The sequence below is a fragment of the Bicyclus anynana genome, chromosome 13 (assembly GCF_947172395.1).
Source record: "Bicyclus anynana chromosome 13, ilBicAnyn1.1, whole genome shotgun sequence".
Lineage (NCBI taxonomy): Eukaryota > Metazoa > Arthropoda > Insecta > Lepidoptera > Nymphalidae > Bicyclus > Bicyclus anynana.
The window spans coordinates 14,518,518-14,546,308 of NC_069095.1; the positions used below are offsets into that span (position 1 = coordinate 14,518,518).

Here is a 27,791-nt window from a genome sequence, read left to right on the forward strand (position 1 = left end):
AAGACTTGAGTTTGATTTCTCACACAAAATAGAATCAAAATTCGTGAAATTCTTACAAGGAAATAACTAAGCAATTTATTGTAATCTAAATCTATATTTCTGATAACAAGCTTTTATTCTGCTAAATAAGATTCGGTAAAAAAAATATTTCACGTCCATACGTCACGTTAATTGAAGAGTAACCACATGAGGAGTCTATCCTGGCTGTCATATCAAATTTCAAACTTCACATCCAAGATTTGACTATGGCATACTGCATGTAATGGGCAAAATTAAAGAAAAGCTTTAACAATATATACATTTTGTATAACTCCATCTCGACTATCTTGGATCTCTTTAAGATTGGTTGAAGTGATTGCGATTAAATGTCATTTATATGTCATCAAAAGTATATTCATATAATAATAATATTTATTACGTTTTCCGAAAACACAATAAAAAAAACAAGAAACGCCGGGTAAAGCTCTTTCTATTACCTATACCTATACCTAACGCTAATAACAGACACCAAAAGCTAACAATTAAGGCTAAGGGTACCCTCATCAACAAGATGACGCGACCTTGGACTCTATTTTGCCAATAGCTTCAGCTTCGGCCAGGGTGTCGGGCATCTTGGTGCCCAGGGTCTCCGGCTGCGTCAGCACCAGGAGCCCGGCGAGAATGCTGAAGCCGCCGAAGAGCAGCGACGGGATGCCGTGCCAATATTCCACCTGTATTAAATTCACTCCAATTGATCAGTATTTTTTATTGCCTCGTGGATCCCTGGATCCCATTGGTTAACTAACCATTAAACCAACGAAGCACTTTCCTTAGAATGACGAGGCGCTGAGTTGCAGTTCGGGGTCGGAATGTGAAATATTAAGCGTTTTTATCTTCCTAAAATTAAAAAAACCTAGCAGCCCAGAGTTGTGGTGGTGTAACATCCCGGTGCCTTGAAAACTACGTTAGAAGCCGAAGCCGTAGTCTGTCTAAACTCCTCTGGCTCTGTAGTGGGCCATCAAGCTAGATTAATAGTGATAACGACCAGTTTTTCTGCAGTCTAACGTAAAAACTCATTTTTGTCTTGCATTGCTTGCACTTTCTGTCTATAATGATAGATTTACAAATCCGGGCGTAGTTGTTCGTTAACTCGTTGTTTTAAAGGGAAGACCTTAATTCCATATAGTAATATCAGAAAATATAAATATCTGAATTGGTTCCAGTCACGTAGGGTCATAACTAGTTTATAAAGATTCCATAAAACGATTAAACGTTTCTGTACGATACCGCGTAGTAACCAGTCAGTAGTATAGATTAAATGCGATAAAGAACGACCATCCTAGATAATAATAAAAAAAATCCATTTCAGATTTCACAGTCAAACAATATTTTTTTGTTGAACTAAAAACGGGGGATCTCAATATACTTACTTAAATTAAGAACTGTCGAAGTTCAGATACTTACAAGAACTGGAGTGAGAGGTGCAGCGATGGAACCGATCCGTCCGATCATGGAGCAGAAGGCGAGCAGAGAGTGTCTGAACTCTGTGGGGTACAGCTCCGACGTGAAGAGGTACACACTTGTCGCCACTATGGCGATGCCGTACTTTCCCAGCAAATACATTATCAGCCGAGGAACGGTGAAGTCTGGAAACAACAGAATACAGATTTGTCACTTCCTGAATGCAAGATTTCTTTCATTGAATTGTTTTGCAACCAAATATTTTTAAAATACTGAATTTTGCTTCGTAACTTAGCTTGTTTCCCCATACTGTAAGCTTGTGTACATTAAAGAAGCGTTCTAGATCCCACACATTCTTAGATCTAGCACACTAGCCTAGAGTATTATAATCCACAAACAATAATAATAATAATAATAATTTATTTGCTGAAACTGTAGGTTACAATGGTTCTTACACTATAGAAAAAAATTCCAACACAATTTACTGATATATCAGCGTGCAAATATTTACAGAATTTTACAATAATTTATTATACCTACAATTATAAAACGTCAATATTTATACATTACAAAATTTCATGTCATTCATGTACTCGTCAACACTATAATAATTCTTATTATTTAAAATGGAGAAGATTATTCGCTTAAACTTTATTAGGGGCATAGTTTTATATGATTCTGGAAGCTCATTGTACTAAGAAACAACCATACAGAAGCAATTATTTGAGAGAAGAACCAGCCGTCTCGGTGGCACACAGATTTTATTTGATTGCCTGCCCCGCCAGTTTGGACACCTTAGTTTTTTGGTAGGGAACAGAGTCGGATTCTTTTTTACGAATAGCAACGTTTCAAATATATAAAGGCATGGCAGCGGTAACATTTTATTGTTTTTGAACAGAAGTTTACAGCTATCTAAAGGATTGGCTTGAAACACTGACCTTATACATGCCATTTGTTTAATAAAGGCTCTTTTCGCATCTATTGAGTTACCCCATAAAATTAATCCGTAGCGCAATATAGATGAAACGTGTCCATGGTAAGCTAACAGAGCCGTTTTTTTTCCACTAACTTGTGCAACTCTTTTCAAGGCGTAAATAAACCTATCTGTTCTATTACATACTATCTCGATATGTGCCTTCCAATCACAATGTTTATCCACTGTTATCCCTAGAAAATTTGCCGTATTTCTTTCTTCTATGTTTTGCGAATTGTGTACAATACATAAATCTACTGAATGTGAGTTAAGTATCTGGTATTGTATATAATGTGTTTTACTCATATTAATACTAAGGTTATTTTGTCTTAACCATTCTAGGACTGATGCAATTGCTTTATTAATTTTTTCCTCGAGATTATGTTTGTCTTTCAATTTAACTATAATCGTTGTATCATCGGCGAATAATATACATTTATGTGAGATAACATTGGGAAGGTCATTTATATATAATAAAAATAATAAAGGACCTAGCACGCTTCCTTGAGGTACTCCGTATGGGTTTTGGGTTTTAAACTTTGAGCGGTAGGAGTGTGTGTGTAGTCCTGTAGTTTTAGAAATTTCAACACATTGTTTGCGTTCAAAAAGTTAACTTTTACGTCGCCAAAGTAAAAATACACTTACCACGAGGAACAAAAACAAAAGCAATATTGCAAACAGCGCTAAAAAAGAAGCCTGAAGACATGGTGATTTTTCTGCCAAATCTGTCCAAAGTTAAAGCTGCTGTCACATATCCAGGGATCTCGATGGCACTCGTTAAGATATAGTTTAAGTGCATGGTGTCCGAGATACCGGTTGAGTTGATGGAGAGCCCATAGAAAATGAGTGCTGTGCTCAACCACCAAACTGATATTGTACACACTCTTCTGAGCAAAATTGGAGAAGTTATTACCCTGCGAATTAAACTAGAGGCAACTACCTGAAATAATACATATACAATTTTAAACGAATATCAAACTAAATTGATTTAACTTGAATAGTGAATACAAAGACTATACAACATAGTTATAAATAATAAAATACTGTACTGCAGTAAATGCTAAATAATCTTGCACCTACTTCATGCTGATTCTTTGTTAGAAACCACAATCGAGTTTGCATCTTATCAAGACTTCTTACAGAAAGAAAATGTTTCACAGTTCACTAATTTATTTTTACCAAGATTTAATCTAAATTTCGTTAAAAAGGACTCCTGGCTAAAATTATTCTCTTACAGTAGATGGATTAGCTGATGTTTGCAGTGAATTCGTAAGTGCTTTCAAGGACTTGTCACTAATATGCGTTTTGTTCACTCTCGCCGCAGTTTTCAATATTTCCTCAGCCTCCGAGAATTTTTTTTTCGAAAGCAACCACCTCACGCTCTCTGTCAGCATCCAGCGATATGAGATGACGATGAAGCACGGGAGGCTGACGGCTATAATCATGTAACGCCACGATGGGATCAGCCACGCCACGAGACCGAGTATCACTTCCCCAATTGCGAACATTGAGATTGCAATAGCATTTGTGAAAACTCGATAGTTAGGGCCGACGAGCTCAGTGGCTAGAACAATAAAATTGTAATATAACAAACTACTTGATTTACAACAAAACAGAAGGCAACAAATTTATTAGGTATTATCTAATTATTATTGACTTTCTTTACACTAAATCTTACAATTTTCGTTAGTCACCAAAATTTCTATAGAGACAAGAAAATAGTTACTAATATAATAACTTACAAGTAACAATTATATACGATGAAATAATAATATTATTACCAAAAATGTAGGCAGAACTGTACACGCCGCACCCAAGAGTGGACTGCAATAAATGAAAAACCAAATACATGGTGTAGTTGACGGAAAATGCTCTGATGAAGCTGAACAGGCCGAAGTTGAAGACGCTTAAGATCAAGGCCGTGCGTCGCCCGAAGCGGTCCGAGATGTACCCAACGATAGGCAAGACGAGCAAGCTGCCTACGCTGTGCACAGTGCCTGCCAGTGCTCTCAACCACTCATTACATCCGAGGTCAAACTGCAATATAAAATATCTCTTCACTGTATCCCTTAAAACCCATATCGATAAAATACCTTTAAAAGTTACTTAAAAGATAAATGATAGACCAGTATAGATATCCTAGATATCTATATAGATATGCTTTTGGTTGAATAATTCTTAAAATCAGTTATGATTTTCGTCGGAGTATAGGCATACTCCGACCTAACATCACGTGAGTTTTAGCCGTGTTTCATAATCAATTATTATCGTAAAATGTTTAAAAATATAACAAATCGTGATCATTTTTAATTGAAGACTTCTGTTCATCTATTTAACCAATTAAATCTAACTTTTTAATGGCTAACTAAAGGGGAATGCCTTTAGTTGGCCATTTTTTGTTTGTTTGTTTGTTTGTTCGTTTGTTTGTTAAGCTTGTTGGTAACAGAAAAAGTAATAAAAATCTTGCCATGCCTAACATACGGTTGCGAAACTTGGGCGCCCACCATAGCCCAAAGGGCTAAACTAGCCAGTTGCCAACGATCCATGGAGAGGAGCATGACCGGCCATAAGAAAAAGGATAGGGTGAGGAACACTGGCCTTCAAACCAAAACTGGGGTCATCGATGTCCTTACTCGTGTCGACCAGCAGAAGTGGCGATGGACGAGCCATATGCTAAGGGACACAGTGGGGAGGTGGAGCAGATTAGAGACGAAATGGTACCCTAGACATGGCAGAAGAAATCGGGGCAGTTCCTTAGATGGGAGGACCACTTAAAGCCCACAGCGGGACCAAACTGGAGGAGGGTTGCAATAGATAGAGAGCAGCAGAAGTCGCTGGAGGAGGCTTGTTGTAATTTTTTATCACAGAATATAGGGCTTACTATTATTATTATTATTATCATATCCATACAACTGGCCATTCCCCCTTTTAGTCTCACGCTTGGATTCTGCTCAAGTCATAATAATATAATGAAAGTAAGCGGATACTCACCTCAAACACAACTGTGTTATCTGTAGCGTATACGTAGTCAACGCACGGCACAATTTCAGACTTGTTGAACAGGGTGGCGGGGCAGGACTCTAAACTGCCGCTGACACCGACGTTCATAGGCGCATACCTCTCACAACTGGTCAGTCCTGTGTCCTTGCCTGGAATCGCGTTTAGGATCCAGTTTGGATCATATTTGTGCAATTTTTCATTTTCACCACATTCTGGAATCCGACATCTAAAAGTATAGTCCAATGAATACAATGTGTTTCATGTTATATCGATTTGTATAGTTTATAGTATGATTGTACTTTACCTGTGCGGTATCGCGCCTGCCGAAAATATGTACTCATGGCCAAAACCACAGAGTATGATAAGTACAGCTGCCAAGAGGATGTTCCTTATCTGAAACCATCCAAACTGGCCCAGCTCGTTGGTGAGAACATCGTCCAAACTCAGGGGCTTCTCAGACACCTCCACTACACTCTCCTGTCCCTCACTGGATTTCCCTTCAGGTTCATTTTTCCCATCACTAATTGTTGAATCACCATCACAATTATTTTTATCACCACATAAAATTTTACTTATTTTGATATTCATTTTGAATGAAACAGTTTCGTTTGGCGGCCTTCCGCCGAACGTTCAGAAAACCGAATAATTATAATAATAATCGCATTTTAACCATTTTTAACTACAGGTACGAATATACCTACTTTACTTAAAACATACTTAACTTATTTAGTTCTACTTGTTATGAACAATTTTATTTTGTGTGAGAAGTTTTGTTCTATTATTCAGCTGATACAATGTTGATGACGACTACATTTGCAATGGCTTGTTTAGGGAAATAATGGGTGCTTAGAGAAGCGTGACCATGTCAATACTTTCAATGGTACCGAGTGCTCGCGTTGACCTTGGCCCATATTTAGTATTATTTTGTAATTTCTTTTTTTTATTTGTGTTATTTAAATCATTTATATACCATAACGATGTAGTTTTTTTCTATTTCAAAACGTTTCATCAATATCGGTTTTGAACATTTTTATAGAATTATATATTTTACATTATTGTTTACAGGCGTATAATACACATTGATAAATAGTAGATGCTAGAAATAAAAAAATAAAGAAGCCAAAGCTACCTACTACTAGTCTTATGTAAATAAAATATACTTAAATTTTATGTTATATACAATAATATCTTATATCAATAAATAAATTACGAATATAAAAAGGGGTTTTAATTACGAATTACATACGACTATTGTTTTGATAAAATTAAATATTTCACACAGTAACGCTCATAAGACTGAGGTGAACCAACTGTATTAACCTCTACCTGAGATAGAACCAACACGAATTGGGATCATTGTTGGTATATCTTATGTGTTTCAACAGTTGGAAGAACTTGTTTAAAATTATTAATTACATGCTAATTAATGCATTCAAGTAAGTCAATTAATTTAACAAATGATAACAGTAGTTACTTACAAAATAAAGGTATATGTTATCAGTAAAATTTTTATACCTAATGTATGCCTAATAAGTAATAGTTTTTTTTTCTGATTGTGTAAGTGCCGTAGGCTCCTTATGGGAAGTATCGCCTGATGGGGCCCGAAGGCACAAGCAGAGTAGGCGGGCGGAACGACTCTCTAAGGGCGTCTCCTCTGAGACTCGGACCTCGGCTTAGAGGGCCGTTCGGGAAGGGTGTTTTGGCCTGAGTGTATCAGTCCGGGCGCCCCCGAGATCGTGAGTTAAAAGGCCCACGTCTAGGGTATGTGCGAGTAAGTAACGAAATACCACAGAGTGTGGTCTAAAAATCGTACCGTACTGGATACCGCGGTAGTTTTTTTATTTAATGTTTTAGCCATAGACAAAAACACATTTGAAATTTATTACAGTTTAAGAAAAATTATTTATGCTAGAATACTTATTTTATTGATTATTAAATAAATAAATTACAAAAAAAATTGTAACACTAGGTTAGGCTTATAGAAAAATCTTTTAGAATAGTTAATGATTTTAAACAATATAAATACCATTGTAAAATGGTGATAAACGAAACAACCTAGCAAATTTTTTTGTAGGGTAGGTATTCTCGGACGAAGCATCCAACAAGTAATTTTAGTTTTTGACTTTAATCACCACCATTATCTATTAACATTACCTGACGGTTCAAAAGTGCTTGTAAATTAAGCCTAATTGAAATAAATGAACTTTGACTTTCGACTTCAATATTATTAGTCAAATATTAAAAAACCTTGATATTGTTAAGAAATTAAATTTTAATGCTATTCTGTGACTGTGTATTTTATTTTAGATCCAGGTGTTCCGATCGCCTCGGCTTCAGCCAGGGTGTCGGGCATCTTGGTGCCCAGGGTCTCCGGCTGCGTGAGCGCCAGCAGCCCGGAGACGACGCCCATGCAGCCGAACAACATCGACGGGATGCCGTGCCAATACGTCATCTGAAATGGACAAATATTTCACTTAACATTTACGTCGGACGGAACGGAAATACAATACAATCACAAATGTTTTTTTATGATCAAAAGTGAAGATGCCAAAAGACTGGACTCATCATCATGTTTTGAGTTTCCTTTCAAAAGGTTACCTTTTTGGAAGTCAGTTAAAAGTACTTATTTATTCTTACGTCTAATTGAAATAATTTTACTTTAGGTAGGTACTTACCAAGGCAGGCGTTAGAGGTGCCGTGATGGAACCGATCCGACCGATCATGGACGAAAAGGCCAAGAACGTGTGCCTGTACTCAGTGGGGTACAGCTCCGACGTGTACAGATATATCGACGTCACCACCATCGAGATACCAAACTTCCCCAGTAGATATATTATCAATCGCAGAACTGTCATATCTGAAAATGTAATTAAAATGAATTAAATTCCACAATTCAGCAATCGTCTAAGTTGAAGACAAAGGTCATCAAACGAAAGCTGATTTCACTGCCTATGCTCCTATTGTGGGTAAATTACGGTAATCTAAAGATCCTAAAACTTTTTAGTTAGTTAAAAGTTTTAGGATCTTTACTCTGCCCCGTGCGTACGACTTCACACCCGCGCAGTCCAAGGCCCCGTCTCCTGCTTATCATGGGAGTGTCATCAACGAATTTGTCAAGCTATAGATACGCAACCTAAAACTTTCCATACAAATCTACGTGCACATATGATATTTCTACATTTAAGTGTTATTTATACAAGGTCAGATTAGTATAAGAGTTGTTAATTTTATGGTGTATAATATACTATATGAAACAAAAATATATATATATAGGTGTTGATGGAATGAAATGCATAACGAAACAACACGTAGTCGTAAACGCTGTCTACAGTAAGATTAGATAGAATAGCGTATAGTTTTTACGAAAACATTCATGATAGTAAGCAATTTTGAGCTTCTTGTAAATGCGATGTTTGCAGTAGGTATCGAAGATGCGGGTAAATGATGCATCCGTGGGTAAATTTCATGAAACGAGTCTTCTTTGAAAATTATTTTTCAAGATTTCATCTAATCTAAGATTACGAGTATAAATGTGATTGAAAGGCTAAGCAATTCGTTTACCCGGATCGATACTCATCGATGAACACACTATAGGCATAGTGATTATAGTCTAAAACAGCAAATAGACTACTGCTTACCTTGGTATTCCTACAGGAAAGGATTTTATGCGGGTGTGCGGTGCACAGACCGAATATGACTTTTCTAACTTACCCATAGGAATAAAGACAAAAGCGATGTTGCACGCAGCACTGAAGAAGAACCCGGAACACAAAGTGATCTTTCTACCGATCCTGTCCAACAGAAGCACCGCAGTGTAGAAGCCAGGGATCTCAATGGCGCAGGTCAAGATGTAGTTCAGATATATGGTGTCAGAGAGACTCGTGGAGTTGATGGACAACCCGTAGTAGACGAAGGTCATCGTGATCCACCAAAAAGGGGTTGTGCACACCCTTCGAAGCAACACTGGGGAGCGTATCACGGAACGGAATAAACCAGGTGCATCAGCCTAAAAGAAAAGTAAAAAATAGTTCATCAATATAAACCCACTGGTACACATTAATAAATGAAAACCAATATTTAAATAAACATGTGCAGAAATGTAAAAAAAAAACTTTGGTTTAGGTACTTAAAAGGCTGTAGTGTATGATTATAAAAATTTTTAGCTCCATCAGCTCCATTAGCTGTCCTTCGTCTCTATCACCAAACCCCTAATGACAGTCACAAGATATCTAGATGTAAAGATCTCATCAACACAAATTAATCAAGCTCAAACATAAGGTAGCTACTGTAAAACGTTGAGAAATAAAATATTAAGTCTACCTCGTCTCCATCATAAGATCCCTAATGACAGTCACAACCAATCTAGGTGGAAAGTTCTTGTCAATGCAAATTAATCAAGTCCAAACACACGGTAACTGTTGTAAACCATTAAAGAGTTCCCTCGTGTGTGTCCCATCATCCCATCCCATCATCAAATCGAATCTAGACCTTCATAAATTTGTAGTGCTTTAAAGTGCTTAATGGAAAAAATATAAAACACTATAGTTGCCTTTACGATTTTTTAAAGTTCCCCTCGATTTCTCCAGGATCCCATAATTATCCTGACATGATTACTATGGGACGAACTGGAAAGCATACAAATCAAATGTAAAAAGAATTTTCCAATCGGTCCAGGCGTCTTCGAGTAATCGGTGAACATACATAAAGAAAAATATTCCGACGAATAGATAACCTCCTCGTTTTTTTGAAGTCGGTTAAAAATATAGTCGAAATAGAACATAATACAATTTACATAATGATATAGATTTAGAAATATTAATTTAGGTATTGTCTCTACATATTCTGCCATATACGAGTAATCTTGCCTTAGATGTTCCAAAGAAAGATCTCTAAACATATGCCTCAATAGTTTCACGGTAAAGGCCATGCTGAACTCATTACGTAGAGGTGGTAGTTCGATCTCCGCCCGAAATATGTATTAATAGTCAACGCCCCGCAGTTTAAGCTGCGTAGTTTCTGTTCCGAGAGATTACGGGGATAATATAGGACACTTAAAAATAATGTGGCTTTCTAGTGGTAAAAGAATTTTCAAATTCGGTTTAGTAGATCGAGAGATTACCCCCTACAATACCACAAACTTCTCCTCTATAAATTAGTATAGCATAGAAGATAAAAGATAAATAGATTGTCGTACCCACTCGTCTTTTTGATTAGTTGGAGAATAAATAAAATAACGACCATCGTTTAAAAGATTTCGCAAATATTAATTTCTAAGAAAACAAAAGTATCAAAGCAAATGACCTTTTTTTACCATAATAAAATACTGAAAAGATTCTTACATTAGGTACAGAAGCTGTAGGTTGCGGGGGATTCATCAGAGCTTCCATGGACTTTTCACTGATGTGTGTTTTGTTTACTCTCGCCACAGTTTCCAAAATCTTTTTAGCTTCTGGATACTTCTTTTTGGAGAGCAGCCATCGGACGCTCTCTGACAATAACCAGTAGTACGCAACGATGATGAAGCAGGGGGCGTTGACTGCCATGATCATATGCCTCCACGCCGGGAGCACCCAGGCAATGCTGCCGAGTAGCACCTGGCCCACGGCGAAGATGGAGGATGAAGTGGCGCTCGTAAACACTCGGTACTTGGGTCCGACGAGCTCAGCGGCTAAAACAAATTACGTCTTACCGACGATGACAAGGATAAGCGACTATTTGTGCCTACCTAAAATTCCAACTTACCTATTTTTCTGAACATAGACTTTTATAATTATCTTTACAAATCTTATGTTTTCTTCAAACAATAAGTGTAAGTATTTCAGCTTTTAGATTTATTACTTAAACTAAAATGTAGGTTAATATCTATTGCAGGACTATTTTGTTTATTCTCGATTGGAGTCTATTTGAATTTCTACACCAATTTCAATAATTATTTTTTCGTTTGAAAGGTTATATATACTTCTGAAGGGGTCCTATTGTCCAAATGTCAAGAAATCGAGAGGAACTTTCAAAAATTTTAAGGGCACCTATACTGTTTGCTTATGTTTTCATTAAGCATTTTAAAGCACTACAATCTAATGAAGGTCTCGCGTCAATTTGATGATGAAGCAGAAAAACAGACGAGGGAACTCTTCAACGGCTTACAGTAGCTACCTAGTTATTGCGTTTCAGTAACTTGTATTGATGAGAACTTTCCACTAACATGGGTTATGACTGTCATTAGAGGAATTTTAATGAAAATGAAGGACAGTTAATGGAACTCCTCAATGGTTTACAGTAGCTACTTTGTGATCAGGCATAATCAATTTGTATAGAGGAGGATTTTGCACCTAGATGGGTTGTAATAGTCATCAGGAGTCAGGTGATTAAGACAAAGCACTGTTAATGAAACGCCTCTACGGTTAACAGTAGCCTTGTGATTAGGTTTGATCAACTTGTATTGATGAAAACCGAATTAACATAACTCGAAATAACTAAATCTTAATTTTTATGTGGTCACATTAAAGGGTTGCCCAACCCATTAGCATTTAATAGCAGCCCTTCAGCAAGGTAGACCTAATCTCTAAATCGTCTTCTCTAAATGGTGGAAGATTATGCCGCGCAAGGGAACTACAGCTAATGAAACTTATTATAATTTGAAATGTACTAATAATATTATTTACCAAAAATGTACGCGCAGCTATAGGCACCGGCACCGAACGTGGTCTGCAGGATTTGCAGCGTCACATACATGGTGTAGTTGACGGAGAAGGCTCTGATGAAGCCGAACAGGCCCAGGTTGAAGATGCTGATGACGAGCGCGAGCCGGCGGCCGTAGCGGTCGGACACGAAGCCGGTGACGGGCAGCACCAGCAGCGTGCCCACGCTGTACAGCGTGCCGGCCAGCACGCGCAGCCACTCCTTGCAGCCGAGGTCGAACTTGGACATACGTCATATCAATCAATTTACCCAAGTACGAGTCGCAACGTGTCTGCAACGTGCTATGACCTGCTTACTTATTTGGTTAGGAAAATGATTAAAATAAACGTGCTAGTACATCTAAATATATAAAACAAAAAAGTCACGAAATCTCTAACACCGCTGACGTAAAAGATGAAATTTTTTAGGGAGGTAGATTTATTTATATATTAAAGTTCGTAGACTTCCGCTAAAAACGGATTTTGTAATAATGTCTGATTATGGAGGTCAAAGTCGCGGGTGTCTGCCAGTTATTTATAAAAAAGCAAAGAAATCACGTTGGTTGTATGGCAAATATTAATTTTATGTTATTTTTAACCGACTTCAAAAAGAAGGAGGTTCTCAAGTTGATAGGTATGTTTTTATTCTAGTATTAGTATTTAGCGGCAATAGAAATATGTCATCTGTGAAATTTTCAACTTTCTAAATATAATTCTCTAAATAAATTCTAAGTTCGTAATATGACAGTAAAATGGACAGACGGAGCGGAGTCGGGTATGGTACACTAAAAATTATGTATACATAAGAGTTTGTTGTGATAGTTTATAATCATTTCATGCTTGACGCTTCTTAAGTTACACAAACTCGTCTCTGTCTACATAATCACTAAAACCATAACAAACCCGTATACTTACCGAAAATTGAACATCTTTACACACTAGACGCACATACAGAGACGCATATATACCTAGTCGACAACCTTATTAAACATGACATGGAACTCAAGACTATTCATTGTCTTAACTACTTCCAGTGACCAACCTACTCCATTATATTCTGCGTTTTCTTAAAAAAAACCTTACCTCATATACAACTGTGTTATCTCGAGCATATACAAAACTATCACACTCAACAGTTTTGGACCGATCAAACAGATCATCGGGACAGTAATCCAAGGTCCCGTTACTGCCTGCGTCTCGAGGAGCGAATCTCTCACAGCTGGCAAACCCTGAACCACTCTCTGGAATCGTATTTGTGATCCACGCTGGAGCAAATTCGTGTGACTTGCCATCTTCACCGCATTCTGGTATTCGACATCTGAAATAAACAGAAAATATCCAATGGATTATAGAATGTTTATTATTCGTCTCAACATTATTTACTGTTGGTTTATTACGAGTATAAGAATTGTGCGGACGCGTCGAGAATGCACATACTGCTACATGACATTTCGTAGTTACGTTATTATTTGACTATCCATTAGCATACATAAGTGCAGGTAAGCAACAGGAAGCTTTAAATTGTCAGTTCTATTTGCAAGAATCTGTTAAAAATTTATACCAAACTAGACGTTTAGCGCCGTCTATACTTGGTAATGTTTAAATGTATATACTCCTGGCTAACTTGATGGAGTGCTTGTGGATTAATTGATTTCACCTCTATCCGTTGTATGATTTCAACTGTTGACGCTATGCTAACCTCTTTTGTGCTAACTATGACTTTTATCCGTTCGTTAGTTAATATTCCCCCTAAACCGCAGGATCTCTTCAAGAGAGAACATACCAGCATAGAAGTAGCAAACAACTTACCTGTGCGGTATAGCTGCTGCGGAGAATACGTATTCGGCCATCAGCCCGCAGATCGCGATGGGGTAAGCTACCAGCAGTATATTCCGTATCTGAAACCACCCGAACTGCCCCAATTCATTTGTCAATACATCGTCGAGGTCAAGTGGTTTCTGATACATATTTCCTTTTATTTCTCGATTTGTGCTTGTTTCCTTTTCCGAAGAATTGTCAGCATTATTGTTCTGCTTTTCTGCCATCTTTTTTTATCTTTATAGCTTAAATTCGTATTTCGGAGTTACGTTACGCCCTCCTATGCCCTTACCGGGTGCACATTCACATTAGTATGAGATTCAGCATCTTGTACCGATTGCGCTCGCAAAAATAAGTATAACTTATCACTTTATCGCGATCTATATCCACGATAAAACCTATGCACAATGTTTCACTCGCGACTATTGAAAATGTTAAATAATTTTAAAATTAACAGTATAACATATGTAAACAGATCTGTTTTATAACTGACTACTCAGCAGCTTGCTGATTATTGTAAAATAAATGTTAATGTTGTGAGTTTGTTTTGTTTCTGTTTCAGTTTATCTTTGCAAAGGCAATAAACAGATTATATTTGTAATAATACCGCTAACAAGCTGTATTATCCAAATACTTTCTTAAAGGTTATCCGTAAAACTAAGTACCTACACTTTGTTTTTTACTATAATCGGAGTTTACTCGATGCACGATATTCTAAAGATGTTCTTTTGATTAAAATACTCGTAACTCAGTTTATTCAGCTACATACCTCCAACTTTTTAGTTGTGTGCATTTTAAGAAATTAAATATCACGTGTCTCAAACGGTGAAGGAAAAAAATCGTGATGAAACCTGCATACCAGAGAGTTTTCTTAATTCTCTACGTGTATGAAGTCTGCCAATCCGCATTGGGCCAGCGCGTTGGACTAAGGCCTGACCCCTCATTCTGAGGGACTCGAGCTCAACAGTGTGCCGAATATAAGTTGTTAATGATGATGACATAACTTGACTTTAAGTGTTAGTTAGCAAGTACATAACTTACTCTATGTATCAGTATTGGTAGCTACTTCAAAACTCAACTAAATGACATTACCTATATCTTTTATCAAACTTGATGTAAAGAAACAAAAACATTCTTATCAAAATAATATAATAAATAAGGGTAAATAGTATATAACAAAACATATACAGTTAACAAAGATAGCAATCATTATCTATTCTTGTTCGTTTGCTTCGTATAGTCATCGTTAGCTGGTAGGGTTGACCTTGGACTCTGGTTTGCCCAACGCCTCGGCTTCGGCCAGGGTGTCGGGCAGCTTGGTGCCCAGGGTCTCCGGCTGCGTCAGCACCAGCAGCCCGGCGAGGGAGCCCATGCCGCCGAACAGCAGCGACGGGATGCCGTGCCAATAATCCATCTAAAAACATAAGTAGTAAGCCGGACGTAAAACCTCCTCCTTTATGGAAGTTGTTTAAAAAAGAGATCGTTTTTACAACTAAAGAGCAAAGCTCATTATAACGCTTTGAACATGGACCGGCTATGTATCACATCGCCGTAAACCAGGCGTCGCCGCTTACAGCTCGCCAACCGCGCTCTCTATCTAGAATGATACTCATTGCATGCTTTTAGAGAAAATCTATTTAATATTACTCTAAGATTACATGACTAAAACGTAGTTAATATTAACGTTTAATTTTGGTTTCTTATCATCTAGGCAGGTAAAAGAAAAGTCGGGTTTATTACATTACTAAGGGACTGCTAGTTGCATAATTATACCAGTATTGGATCAAAGAAAAATGATTATTATTTACTTTTGAGCTCAGATTGTCAAGGGGCCGGGGACCGTGGGACATTTTGACAGCCTGACCACTCTATAATTTTCTGGATGTTCAAATTTTACAGAGAGTTCTCCACACGACGTGATAGAACGTATTTAGGTGATAACTGTATGCAGGTGGAATAACTTATTTAAAAATCTCATTATTATCTATGGCTACGTGCCTCGCTGCTACACTTACAAGCACGGGCGTCAGAGGGGCGGTGATGGAGCCGACGCGGCCGATCATGGAGGAGAAGGCCAGCAGCGTGTGGCGGAACTCCGTGGGGTACAGCTCCGACGTGAACAGGTACACCGACATCATCACCGCTGAGATGCTGAATTTGCCCAGGAGGAAGATTACCAGGCGGGCGGCCGTCATATCTGAACATTTAATATTGTCCATATTGTTTACCTCTTAAACTAAAACCACGTGTTTGGCGTTTGCCGAAGCTCTACAAATTATCACAAACCGAAACGTGTTCATGAAAGTAAAAGGAACTCAACTTTTTGATAACATACGGCTAAGCTTATATTTTTTTAATCATCAGAAAAAAATTGTCTCCGATTTTGAAGCATTGGTTATTAGTATATAGTAGATACATCTTGGTTTTTTGAAGTTCGGTTCGGTTGAAGACCGTTTTTAATATTTAAAAAAAATGTATTATCTGGATGTAATTTATCAATTTGCAGATAATCGTCTAAAGATTATCAGTAATATTTATGAGAATACGACAATTTTATACAAGATACTGCAGAGTTATTTATTAATCAACCTCTGAGTCATTCAGTCAATCAATGAGTCTTCAAGTCAGTCAAGATGAAGCAAAGTTTGATCTTGACTAACTTATTTTTTTAAAAACTGTAAAAACTGATATTATAGTCTCTCTCTAGATACCTACGAGTAGATTTGCCTATTTTATGAATCGAAATCAAATGAGTGGTCGATTTAAATTTATTCTCTTATCTTACTGTTAAATTTCTCACCATTGGGTATAAAAACGAAAACGATGTTACAGGCTGCGGTGAGGAAGTAGCCCGCAGCTATCGTGGCCTTCCTGCCGATCCTGTCCAACACGAGGACCGCCGTGAAGTTGCCTGGGATCTCGATGGCGCACGTCAGAATGAAATTCAAATGCATGGTGTCCGACAAGCTTGTGGAGTTGATGGAAAGACCGTAGTAGACGAAGGTATTGGTGATCCACCAGAAGGGAGTGGTGCACACTCGTCTGAGCAAAACCCGGGAGTTTATAATAGTCCGCACCAATCCAGACTTATTAGCCTGAAAGGTTAATAACTTCTTATATAAGACCCATGTGATATTACACTGGAGATACAAAGCAAAAACTTTAAGGAAAAAGCTAGCAATTGTCTTCAATATCATCACATGAGTCGATGGGTCGTATCTGCAGGATATAGGTCTTACGTAAGGACTTCTGACCATTGTCGTCAGACTTTATGCCGCTAGAGTAGTGACTCCCTGCAACTCGTTTGACGTGTTCTTTTTCGCATACATATGAATCCTAAATTCTAAAGGCTTTTCGAATTTGAAATTTATTACAAAAAACAAACTCACATCAGGAACAGCAGCAGCCTCAGGTTGTGGGGGATTCATCAGAGCATCAAGTGATTTCTCACTGATATATGTTTTGTTAACTCTCGCAACGTTCTCCAAGATTTTTTGAGCTTCTGGGTATCGTTTCTTGGACAGGAGCCACCTCACGCTTTCAGAAAATAGCCAGTAGTATGTGATTATGAGAAAGCACGGAATGTGCAGCGCCATGATCATATAGCGCCAGTCGGGTATGAGCCAGGCAACTCCGCCGAGCACCACTAGTCCAACCCCAAACATTGAAGAGCAAATAGCGCTTGTCAGGACGCGATATTTTGGACCAACGAGCTCAGCAGCTGAATCGAAGCAATGAAATGAAAAGCAGATTAAATAAGAAGCGAAGAACTGAATCCTTATTACGCTGTAGTATTCATTTTTCATTATAATTTTACTTGCTTAAGTTTTTTAAATATTACTTTTTGTAACTCCGAAAGCAGGATTAGTTTTTTATGTATGTACGTACGTATGTAGGTATGTCTAATTCTTTGGTACAAGCCATTAGACGGATTGACAACATTGTATAAAGGGATGTTAGATTTATCTTATCTATGGGAGTGAGGGAATTTTTACAGGAATTCTCACTGTTTTCGAGTTTTCATTTTTTAATTGGACAATTCTGTTTAAACTGGGTACTGTTCACCAAAAACAAAGAGGCGTACCAAAAACATAAGAGGAGCTGAAGGTGCCAGCTCCAAATGTGGTCTGTAAGAGCTGCAGAGCCATATACATGACGTAGTTAACGGAGAAGGCTCGTATGAGGCCGAACAGAGCCAAGTTGAAGACGCTGATGATGAGGGCGAACCTTCGGCCGAACCGATCTGACACGTAGCCGGTGATGGGCAGCACCAGCAGGGTGCCGATGCTGCTCAGCGTGCCCGCAAAGGCCCGCGACCATTCGTCACAGCCGAGATCAAACTGAAAATATGAGCAAACTGTTTTAAATGGTGTTCTTAAAGTTTTAGTCGTAAAAAATATAAATGTAAAAGAACCAAAAACCAGGCAAAATACAATTTCCAAAAGTCCAGAAATGCTAGAATTGCTGAAAAAAGCATTTCAGGAGTGATTTTTTAATGGCATATTAAACGAAAATTATGGTTATGGTCATGTACATGTGTCATACTTTTTCATTACTTACGTCATATACGACAGTATTATCCCTGGCGTACACGAACTCAAAACATCGTGTTTCAGAGGACTGATTAAATAAAGTTACAGGACAATAGTCCAAGGTGCCGTTGGTAAGACCTAGAGGAGTGAACCTCTCGCAGTTGGAAAATCCTGATGAGGTCTCAGGCACGGCGTTCAAGATCCAATCAGGATCATACTTGTGAGATTTACCTTCTTCTCCACATTCAGGGATGCGACACCTAATAATAATTAATAATAATTAATTTCTGTGCAAAAATAATAATCAATACAATGAATAGCAAGACCATCTCTGTGGACTCAGGTTTTATTATAAATATTGTTTATTAAGGGACGCCCGCGATTTCGTCAGCCCTTAGATCTGCTTGAACCGGTCCTGTCGCAAAATCCCTTCTTGGCGGACTTCTACTAACTATAATTAACCTCCCAGCCTCTTTCTACGTAAAGCGGTTTTCGAGATTGCTTGACGGTCAAGTAATAGTATTAGTGCTGTCAAATCCTTCAACTGCCATTGAAAGATCTCAAATCGCTAACAATTTAATTAATAATAATTAGTAGGTAGTAGCTTATAATAGTTAAAATTGCATATAAAAGATGCAACTTAAACTATGTAATAATATAATACAATAGGTACCTGTGCGGAATGGCGGCAGCGGAGAAGATGTACTCGCTCATGAACGCTGACATTATGATCGGTATCGCCACGAGGATGATGCTCCGCAACTGGTACCTCCCGAACTGGCCCAACTCGTTGGTCAACACATAGTCCAGATCTATTGCCTTCTTGATCACATTTCTTTCCCTATCACATCCTTTGCTGTTAGCTGCCTCACTATCTTTTCGTTCGTCAACCATTTTGTTGACAACTTCGGAAACAGAAAAATGCGATCGCAGGCCTTTAAGTTAGTTAAGTGAATGAAATCGCACTCTAATTATTTCAACGGAAACCTTTGATCACTTTATCAAGATATTTAGCTTAATCAAAAATCGGATAATCCTAATAGATATGCTAATAAATAATCAAGATCAACAAGTAACATGAAATAGATTAATTGTTAATTTATAACTTTGCCATCGCCTTCCTGTACAAATTTTGATGACTTCTTTTTGAGCTGTATCTACTGAACTGTTGCCATTGCGGTGATGATACAGACGGTTATAGATTATGAGTTCACATATTATGTACAAACACTTTGCTATTATTGTTTTTTAATAGTGTAGTGATTATCAAGTTAGATTATTATCAGGTAACGTAGATATGTTCACAAACATAGTTTCATCACATTGCCTGGCACAGCATTGTTAGGGACGAATATGCTGTGACATTAGATCCAATATCACCCTGAAACACCATTCATTCTAGCATTCCTTCCGATCTCATCTTACCATATCGCTGATTCTCTGATTCTTGAAAACTTTCTAAATAAAAATAAACAGTTATTTTAACAACATTTAAAAATAAATTCGTTAAAACCAACATTATTAATAAATATTGCAATTTACATCCATTATCTATGGTAATTCATATTGATGGCTTAAAACGTGTTGCACTATCTATGTAGGTAACCTGTCTATAAAATTAAGAACATCGTTACCTGAAATAACATATATTTATGACTTAAGGTTACTTATATACCTGACGCTATTTATCATGGCGTAAATGTCATATTATATGTATGTATGTTTTATTGACCTTGTTATATTACAAATAATAATATAATATGGGTAATTATGGAGTTTGAACAATGGTGGCAATTTTTGAGCAATTTTTGAACTATAAAAAAATCATGTGCCTAGTAACCAGACTTTAGTGGCAATCATTCGCCGGATGCCTTTAAAGTATTATACTCGTTCTGTGCCTGTATGTTTGTCATAGCACATAAGCTGAAAAGTTATGTAACTCGGGTAACCAATGAGTTACTAAATAGAATATTTACGTTATTTTTTATTTGCCGACAATCTATCCCTTTAATCTGATGTTAAGTGAAAAAGCTGTTTATCATTGACATTTAAATTTTAGTTAAAAACATCTTAATTTGTTAAATAATTTCCCGGCAGTGCACCCAATATTGCTGGCGCCTGTCAATAGCCCGATATTAGTTCTCAATTTTTTTCAATAGCTCGACCACAACAAGAAAATATTACTCCGAAATATAACTAAGGCGGTCTTGTTTTATTTGTCAGGGCAACACGTGTGTTTCTTTCCCACTCCTCTCAATAAATTCTTCCTTCCGAAATGGTGAGAGTCGCTACTCCCTGGCAGACTTTATTTTTCAAAAGTGGTGCCGTGTTGTACATTTTTGGCAGACTGCTGTAGTTGCTGTCATTACTCATCATGATCATTGTCAGCACTGCCATTGATGCAAGTCTATTACAGAATATTAAATGCCTTTTTAGGGTTCCGTAGTCCATCAGGAAACCTTATCATTTCACCATGTTCATCCGTTCGTCTTGAAAAAGTCCCGTCTTTTTTTAGGGTTCCTTTTCTAGGCTCCGCGCCATGAAAGATGTCCCGCGGCTAAAATCTGAACTAAAATTGATAGCGCCTTACGTTAATGACAATAAGACCGCCATTACCCAATGACAATGTGCGCTATTAAGACATTAGCACCGCGTCTACGGGATTTGTTTCATGGCGCGGAGTATAAATGTAAAGTGAGAATGATTTTTTTCTCGTTAATCCCATAGTGTGTGAACGTGGTCCTTAGTGTGTATCGCTAGTATTTTGGCATTTTATGGGCTTAAAATGCTCATTTAAACTACGGAATCCTACACTGAGCGTAAATCGACACGCATTTAGCCAGTTTTTATTAACTTCTAAACATCAAGGTATTCAAAGTCTCCAGGCTCCTGCACTTGTAGCGGGATGACAATGGACTTGTCCTTTGACTTTATTACTAATGGTACCTCAAAACTTATAAATGGCGAAATACGCCATTTAACATAGTGAGCAGACTCAGAAGTGGATTACAAAAATAAGAAAACCAATGTCGAGCTAAGGTTATGATTCACAATATGTGTAAGGACAACTTAATTAACAATTCCAACTGTACATATATAATGCCATATTCGTCTCAGACTACTACTTCCTACAATAAGTATATTTTAATACAAATGCTATAGGCAATGATAATTAAAATAAAATACAAAATATGGGGTAAAAAATAGCCAACAAAATAAAAATCTAACTTATATTAAACTTATAGTTAACAAAGAGATCAATCGTTATCTTAATTATCTAGCAAAGTTGACTTTAGACTCGGGTTTGCCCAGCGCCTCAGCCTCGGCCAGGGTATCGGGCATCCTGGTGCCCAGGGTCTCCGGCTGCGTCAGCACCAGCAGCCCGGCGAGGATGCCCATGCCGCCGAACATCAGTGACGGGATGCCGTGCCAGTATTCCATCTGAAATACGAGATCGTGCTTACAGAATACAAGTCACATTTATTATAATTAGTGGAATAAAATGACGTAATATTTTTGTACTACAACTAACGACTAATAAACAGGTCAAGTGCAGAGATATCATAGTAAACAATTGAATAGAATTTGGCTGGTGGGAGGCTTCGGCCGTGGCTAGTTACCACCCTACCGGCAAAGACGTACCGCCAAGCGATTTAGCGTTCCGGTACGATGCCGTGTAGAAACCGAAAGGGGTGTGGATTTTCATCCTCCTCCTAACAAGTTAGCCCGCTTCCATCTTAGACTGCATCATCACTTACCATCAGGTGAGATTGTAGTCAAGGGCTAACTTGTAATGAATAAAAAAAAAAATAGAATACTCAACATATAAAAAACTAGTAGAAAGATTTGAGTCAAGATTAGATATTTTAATTTCACTCGTTAGTAGCGGAGATGGAGTAAATTAAGTTCAAAGGCGAAATAAGATTTACAGATTATCAGATTAGGTGCAAGATAAGTAATTCTCAATCTGCATAACATCACTTACAAGCACCGGCGTCAGAGGAGCGGTGATGGAGCCGACGCGGCCGATCATGGAGGAAAAGGCCAGCAGCGTGTGGCGGAACTCCGTCGGGTACAGCTCCGACGTGAACAGGTACACCGACGTCATCACGACCGAGATACCAAACTTGCCCAGAAGGAAGATCACCAGCCGAGCGGCCGTAATTTCTGATCAATTAATATTAACCATTTCATTTTCTTCTAATTTTGAGGCTTATAGGAGAGGGAATTAAATGTAGTAGCTTTTCATGACATAGCTCGTTTGGGGAAATGTTACCGACATGCTAATTTCCACCGCTAATCGGTCATCACAGGAAGTTTACTTTGCTACTCTCTCGGTATTTTACAATATATATTTCGGAATCAAGCTCACAGGAACTATTTGAGCTCGTACCACCGTCACATTTTTATCATCGCACTGCAAGACGCCCATGCAGGTTTCCATCCCTATGTCATTGATATCCCTAGAAGTTGTACGAAGCGATTTTTTACTTCGTTTCTTATACGTATTGCTAGGGTATGGAACTCTCTCCCGAAGTCAATGTTTCCTAATTCTTACACCCTGGGCATTTTTAGGATGAGAGTGTCATCATTATCTTCTAGGCAAGCGCGTTCCATCTTCGGCCACATCTACACTTACCATCAAGTGAGATTGTCGTCAATTGCCGGTGTAAAGGCACTTGGAGCTTAACTCCTAAGAATCAGGTTCTATAACACAGGCGACAATTTGTAGGACGTATTGTTTGCGTGCTCTGTGAAATGTTGCTATGTTTATAGGTAATGGTTTTCCACTTACAATAAGGTGGGTTATTTGCTTTGTACGTCAACTTATTATTACTGTAAACTTGTTAACTATGAACATATAGACCCAACGCAATTATAGTAGTTAGGGCACTTATAGTGAATTTTGACTTTATAACCTTCCCGCTAGTGTTTAACGTGTAAAGATAACCTCTATTTAGCTTGACTCAAGATTTAAAATTCGGGATCCGAATCCACAATTATAGGCAAACTATACGGTGCCAACAATCAAGCTTATCGAAGTTTTATCATTGGTCACGTTTTTGCAATATTTACTTAATAATCTATTAAATTAGATATGATATCATATTGATGATAATCTTCTAAAATTTATGAAAATACGACAATACTAAATAAGATAACAAAGATAAAATAATTGCTGAGTTATCTATATAGTTCTATGTCATTGTTTTTGGAACATGCAAAACTTTACTTGATATAATTTTATTGTTTGACACTAAATATTGTTGTAGCTGGATCTCAGCACGGTTGATAACCAAATCTTAATTTTGAATTTCTCACCATTGGGTATAAATACGAAAACTATGTTACAGGCTGCGCTGAGGAAGTAGCCCGCAGATAGCGTGGCCTTCCTCCCGATTCTGTCCAGCACGAGGACTGCAGTGAAGTACCCTGGTATCTCGATGGCGCACGTCAGAATGAAATTCAAATGCATGGTTTCCGACAAACTCGTGGAGTTAATGGAGAGCCCATAGTAGACGAAGGTTGTAGTAATCCACCAGATAGGAGTCGTACATACTCTTCTGAGTAAAACCCGGGAGCTTAAAATAGTCCGCACCAATCCAGGTTTATCGACCTAAAATGGTAAGGTTTATTAACCTAAAAGGTTAATGGATGAATGAAGGAAGCAAAAAGCATGCAAACTGAATGCAAAAGCCAGCAATCATCATCATAATCACGTCAGCTCATGGATATCCACTCCAAAACATAGATCTTTTGTAGAGAATTTCACTCAAGTTCCAACAACTCCTCCAACAACTCTTTGCAGTTCGCTTGAAGTTTTTAAGCCTGTTAAGCCTAGTGGGGGTCGACCAATACATCACTTTTTGTTTAGTAGTCGCCATTCTAACACCTTTTTGATTCTTCCGTGGGGTCTTCGTATTTACATAGCAAAAATACAATGAACTCACATCAGGAACATTAGCAGCAACAGGTTGAGGGGGATTCATCAGAGCTTCAAGGGATTTCTCACTGATATATGTTTTGTTAACCCTCGCAACGTTCTCCAAAATTTTCTGAGCTTCTGGGTATCGTTTCTTAGACAGGAGCCACCTCACGCTTTCAGAGAAGATCCAGTAGTATACGATGATGAGAAAGCACGGAATGTGCAGTGCCATGATCATGTAACGCCAGTCAGTGATGAGCCAGGCAACTCCGCCGAGCACCACTAGTCCAACAGCAAACATTGAGGAACAAATAGCGCTTGTTATGACTCGATATTTTGGACCGACAAGCTCAGCAGCTGAAATGCAAAAAAATATATGTGTTAAGTTAGAGCATCCTCAAATAGAAGTTCAACATAAGTTACACTACAGTTGTAAGAGTAACATAAAGTGTAAAATTGGCCCTATTTCTCATCAGTTTTTACGCAATCGAGTTTATTTAAGTTAAAAATATTAACAATTTAATCATTTGGCACGTGACGATGGCAAAAGACCAGACGGCGTGTCATTAATGCCATGGAAGAGGGTAAGCCTTTGGTGTAGGACGCGACTTGCGTAGACACCCTTGCCTTTGCCATTACACCTTCCTGGCACGATGGACTGTGCGGGCGCTGCTGCTGCATCAGAAGAGACCCTCAAGCGACGCAAATATAGCAACCTCGTCGGAGATAACATATTTGAGCCGTTTACGGTAGAAAAATTAGGACCGTGGGGTGTGGGACTCCCTTACTTTTCAAAGAAATTGCAAAGCGTTTAATCGACGCCTCCCGTGACCAGAAGGCTGGCCTATATTTAGGCCAGAGAATTAGTATTGCTATAAAACGTGGCAATACTGCCAGCCTTCTGGGCACTTTATCGGTCAACATCGATTCGGACGAATTCTATGACGCCTGAGTCTTTAGAAAATTTAAATTTAGCATATTTCCTTTTTTGTTTTTTATAATATGTAGTTAATGTAATAGCTGTAGGTAGTTGAAGTTTTAATATTAGTGTAAAATTTTATGAAATTGAAATTTAAAGATAACAGTTATTTTAACCGTAAATAGACAAGTGATGATTGGTGTGCTGTTGTAAGATAAAAGGTGTACAAAATAAATGGTTTTAGCGTTCCAAAACACTATATTAAAGCATTTTTTCACTCTATAGTTAAATTAGTTTATACTTGTCATAGAACACGAAAAAATAAACATACCAAAAACATAAGAAGAGCTGAAGGTGCCAGCTCCGAATGTAGTCTGTAAAAGTTGCAGGACCATGTACATGACGTAATTGACGGAGAAGGCTCGGATGAGGCCGAAGAGGGCCAAGTTGAAGACGCTGATGATGAGAGCGAACCTTCGGCCAAACCGGTCGGACACGTAGCCGGTGATGGGCAGCACCAGCAGGGTGCCGATGCTGCTCAGCGTGCCCGCGAAAGCTCGCAGCCATTCATTACATCCCAGATCAAACTGAAATATTCAAGTTATGTTGGTATGCTATTTTAGATGTATAACTTCTCTACACACGCTTGACTTGGGGAGTAAGCTGTTAAATGCGTTACGAAAAGTGCAATCGGATGAGGCGAACGGACATTGATAGAGAGGACTACAGAAGTTTTACTTCAGTCTTGTGGTGTTACAGCACACTCGTTTTTGCTTGTGATAAATTGTAATCATGAAGAACGTATGTAATGTTTACATGTAAAAGAGCGTATGAGATATGATATTTAATAAGAAATAAGTTTTGCTTTTGCGGTTCTTTCTTGGCTAATTACATTGGATTTTACATTTTAAAAACTTCTACTATATTAGTACGTGTCAAAGTATAAATTAGGAGTTTCTTAATTCTTCGGAAATAGAAAATCACATACCTCATATACCACAGTATTGTCCCTGGCGTACACGAATCCATCACAACCAGTGGTAGTGGACTGATCAAAGAGAGACACAGGACAATAGTCCAGAGTGCCATTGGTGCTAAGACCGCGAGGAGTAAACCTCTCGCAGCTGGCAAATCCTGATGATGTCTCAGGTACAGCGTTCAAGATCCAATCAGGGTCGTACTTATGAGATTTCCCTTCTTCCCCACATTCTGGGATACGACACCTGAAATAAAATTATAGTCACTGTGTGTGATTTCCAAACAACTATGTTTTTTCAAGTGCTTAATATACATGACACTAAAATACAATAAAGCTTTTTTTTAAGTTTTATCTCTCTGTCTGTCTGATTATACGGGTTTATCTCTAGAACAGCTGATCTGAGCTAACTGATCTCAATAAGACTTTCACAGGTAGGTAAAGGAGGTTACTTATCAATTCAAGGGTGTTGAAATTACCTGTGCGGTATGGCGGCAGCGGAGAAGATGTACTCGCTCATGAAGCCTGACATTATGATCGGAATCGCCACGAGGATGACGCTCCTCAGCTGGTACTTCCCGAACTGTCCCAACTCGTTGGTCAACACATAGTCCAGGTCTATGGGCTTCCTTAACGCAGTGCCTTCCGTATCATATCCTTTGTTCGTCGCTGCCTCACTCTCTTTGCGTTTGTCAGTCATTTTATTGGAAACTTCGGTAACCGCAAAGGACGCGGCGATTTACGCCGCAGGCCTTCGTCGAATGAATTGTCCGCTAATTATGAAAACGGCAAGCTTTGATATCTTTATCAAGATGTTATCCACGTTGATAGCTTATTGAAATTTCAAATAATCCTAATAGATACGCTAATAAATAATCGAGATCAACAAGTCATGTGCAATAGATTGCTTATATTTTATTTGTAACTTTTGCCATCGCCAGCTGTTTTTCTGTAGGTACTATACTTTATAATAATATTATGTATCGTTGTAAACTTGATTTTGCCCTGTATCCTGTTCTGTTGTTTTTGAGACGAAGTTTTAATACAATTATAGGGTATTAACAATATATTTTGCCGCATTGAGTTCTTATTACGAGTGTGTATGGACAGCGAGCTGATATTGTTTTTTTTTGTTGTTTACAAGTTAGCCCTTGACTACAATCTCACCTGATGGTAAGTGATGATGCAATCTAAGATGGAAGCCGGCTAATTTGTTAATTTGTTAGATGAAAATCCACATCCCTTTTGGTTACATGACATCGTTCCGGAACTCTAAATCGCTTGGCGACGTCTTTGCCGCTAGGGTGATAACTAGCCACGGCCGAAGCATCCCACCAGCCAGACCTAGACCAATAATAGTTAGTAAAATTTCTAATAGTAAATAAACTTTGATTATTATTACACACTTATAGCTAGTACCTACTGTATCTAGAAGGAGTTTTACGATATTAGCTTTACACCAATATACCTGAAACAACTGACGTGGACGCAAATTATTAATATAATGAGGAATTTGTTCCACTATCACAG

At 38.1% G+C, this 27,791-nt stretch overlaps 4 protein-coding genes across 4 annotated transcripts; all 4 read right to left on the reverse strand.

Annotated features, from left to right (window-relative positions):
• Positions 1-49: 49 nt before the first annotated feature.
• On the reverse strand, positions 50-6,256 carry LOC112044188 (organic cation transporter protein-like). The gene is made up of 7 exons (XM_024079940.2): positions 5,718-6,256; positions 5,405-5,639; positions 4,195-4,450; positions 3,649-3,977; positions 3,059-3,353; positions 1,444-1,625; positions 50-710 (listed from the first exon to the last, which is right to left on the reverse strand). Exons 1-7 carry the CDS (start codon positions 5,999-6,001, stop codon positions 543-545), a joined length of 1,749 nt encoding a protein of 582 aa, XP_023935708.2. The 5' UTR covers positions 6,002-6,256; the 3' UTR covers positions 50-542.
• A 1,319-nt stretch (positions 6,257-7,575) lies between these two features.
• On the reverse strand, positions 7,576-14,348 carry LOC112044120 (organic cation transporter protein-like). The gene is made up of 7 exons (XM_024079862.2): positions 13,900-14,348; positions 13,174-13,408; positions 12,076-12,331; positions 10,753-11,081; positions 9,125-9,419; positions 8,089-8,270; positions 7,576-7,865 (listed from the first exon to the last, which is right to left on the reverse strand). The coding sequence occupies exons 1-7, from the start codon at positions 14,133-14,135 to the stop codon at positions 7,692-7,694; spliced, it is 1,707 nt and encodes a 568-aa protein (XP_023935630.2). The 5' UTR covers positions 14,136-14,348; the 3' UTR covers positions 7,576-7,691.
• Positions 14,349-15,143: 795 nt separating this feature from the next.
• On the reverse strand, positions 15,144-19,334 carry LOC112044121 (organic cation transporter protein-like). The gene is made up of 7 exons (XM_024079863.2): positions 19,114-19,334; positions 18,469-18,700; positions 17,993-18,248; positions 17,298-17,629; positions 16,709-17,003; positions 15,924-16,105; positions 15,144-15,322 (listed from the first exon to the last, which is right to left on the reverse strand). Exons 1-7 carry the CDS (start codon positions 19,332-19,334, stop codon positions 15,155-15,157), a joined length of 1,686 nt encoding a protein of 561 aa, XP_023935631.2. The 3' UTR covers positions 15,144-15,154.
• A 2,312-nt stretch (positions 19,335-21,646) lies between these two features.
• Positions 21,647-26,961, reverse strand: LOC112044175 (organic cation transporter protein-like). The gene is made up of 7 exons (XM_024079927.2): positions 26,741-26,961; positions 26,274-26,508; positions 25,617-25,872; positions 24,392-24,723; positions 23,763-24,057; positions 22,426-22,607; positions 21,647-21,881 (listed from the first exon to the last, which is right to left on the reverse strand). The coding sequence occupies exons 1-7, from the start codon at positions 26,959-26,961 to the stop codon at positions 21,714-21,716; spliced, it is 1,689 nt and encodes a 562-aa protein (XP_023935695.2). The 3' UTR covers positions 21,647-21,713.
• Positions 26,962-27,791: the final 830 nt, after the last annotated feature.

Bases quoted from the DNA above. Each gene is read 5' to 3' on its own strand.
- LOC112044188 (XM_024079940.2), bottom strand. From the start codon at position 6,001: ATGAATATCAAAATAAGTAAAATTTTATGTGGTGATAAAAATAATTGT. The intron at 4,451-5,404 runs GTGAGTATCCGC...TTTATATTGCAG, and splicing joins ATAACACAGTTGTGTTTGAG to TTTGACCTCGGATGTAATGA. The intron at 711-1,443 runs GTAAGTATCTGA...AATTTAATACAG, and splicing joins CACCTCTCACTCCAGTTCTT to GTGGAATATTGGCACGGCAT.
- LOC112044120 (XM_024079862.2), bottom strand. From the start codon at position 14,135: ATGGCAGAAAAGCAGAACAATAATGCTGACAATTCTTCGGAAAAGGAA. The intron at 9,420-10,752 runs GTAAGAATCTTT...CTTTTCTTTTAG, and splicing joins CTACAGCTTCTGTACCTAAT to GCTGATGCACCTGGTTTATT. The intron at 8,271-9,124 runs GTAAGTTAGAAA...TTACATTTTCAG, and splicing joins TTTTGTCTTTATTCCTATGG to ATATGACAGTTCTGCGATTG.
- LOC112044121 (XM_024079863.2), bottom strand. From the start codon at position 19,334: ATGGTTGACGAACGAAAAGATAGTGAGGCAGCTAACAGCAAAGGATGT. The intron at 18,249-18,468 runs GTAAGTAATGAA...TCATATTTTCAG, and splicing joins ATAATACTGTCGTATATGAC to TTTGATCTCGGCTGTGACGA. The intron at 17,630-17,992 runs GTACGCCTCTTT...GCTTCGATTCAG, and splicing joins CAGCTCCTCTTATGTTTTTG to CTGCTGAGCTCGTTGGTCCA.
- LOC112044175 (XM_024079927.2), bottom strand. From the start codon at position 26,961: ATGACTGACAAACGCAAAGAGAGTGAGGCAGCGACGAACAAAGGATAT. The intron at 24,724-25,616 runs GTATGTTTATTT...TTTGCATTTCAG, and splicing joins CAGCTCTTCTTATGTTTTTG to CTGCTGAGCTTGTCGGTCCA. The intron at 24,058-24,391 runs GTGAGTTCATTG...TTACCATTTTAG, and splicing joins TTGCTGCTAATGTTCCTGAT to GTCGATAAACCTGGATTGGT.